This window comes from Penaeus monodon, chromosome 15, assembly GCF_015228065.2.
Source record: "Penaeus monodon isolate SGIC_2016 chromosome 15, NSTDA_Pmon_1, whole genome shotgun sequence".
NCBI lineage: Eukaryota > Metazoa > Arthropoda > Malacostraca > Decapoda > Penaeidae > Penaeus > Penaeus monodon.
The window spans coordinates 33,794,780-33,795,249 of NC_051400.1; the positions used below are offsets into that span (position 1 = coordinate 33,794,780).

The window sequence follows — 470 nt, forward strand, 5'->3', positions numbered from 1 at the left end:
CACACATTTCATAACATATTTACCTTAAACCCTCCCGGTCTTACCTGAAGGCGTGTAGGGTGTTGATTCTCGGCGAACCAGCGGTGCAAACGGGGCAGCTCTAACTCAGGATCAAAACTTGTTCTCATCCTTGTTTTTTGCGGTCCATATTGGCTGGTCACTGTCTGCTGTGGGAGAGAAAGACAGATATGTATATAAGTTGTAAGTCATTGGAGGTAATGTTAGATTTCTATGCGTGTTGTCTTTTCATGGAGATACTGTTTAATTCTGATGATATGGTGTTTTCTGTATAGGTGCGTATACATTTGTAGAACTGGCAGGATAAATGTATGCTGAATTAGACAATGGATCTCTGTGTAAAAATAAAATGTCTGCATTTATGTACTCGAAGTAAATATACACATAGGGAAAAAATCTACACACACACACTCAAAAGAAAAAGGAAATTATGCCCATAATCATCCACAGAT

At 38.7% G+C, this 470-nt stretch overlaps 1 protein-coding gene across 1 annotated transcript in view; it reads right to left on the reverse strand.

Annotated features, from left to right (window-relative positions):
• Positions 1 to 470, reverse strand: part of LOC119582339 (serine/threonine-protein kinase Warts-like) — a gene marked incomplete in the record, with an annotated part of 22,010 nt that overhangs the window by 4,796 nt on the left and 16,744 nt on the right. Inside the window, 1 exon segment of the mRNA XM_037930554.1 lies at positions 45 to 167. Coding sequence (XP_037786482.1) covers positions 45 to 167 — 123 coding nt within the window.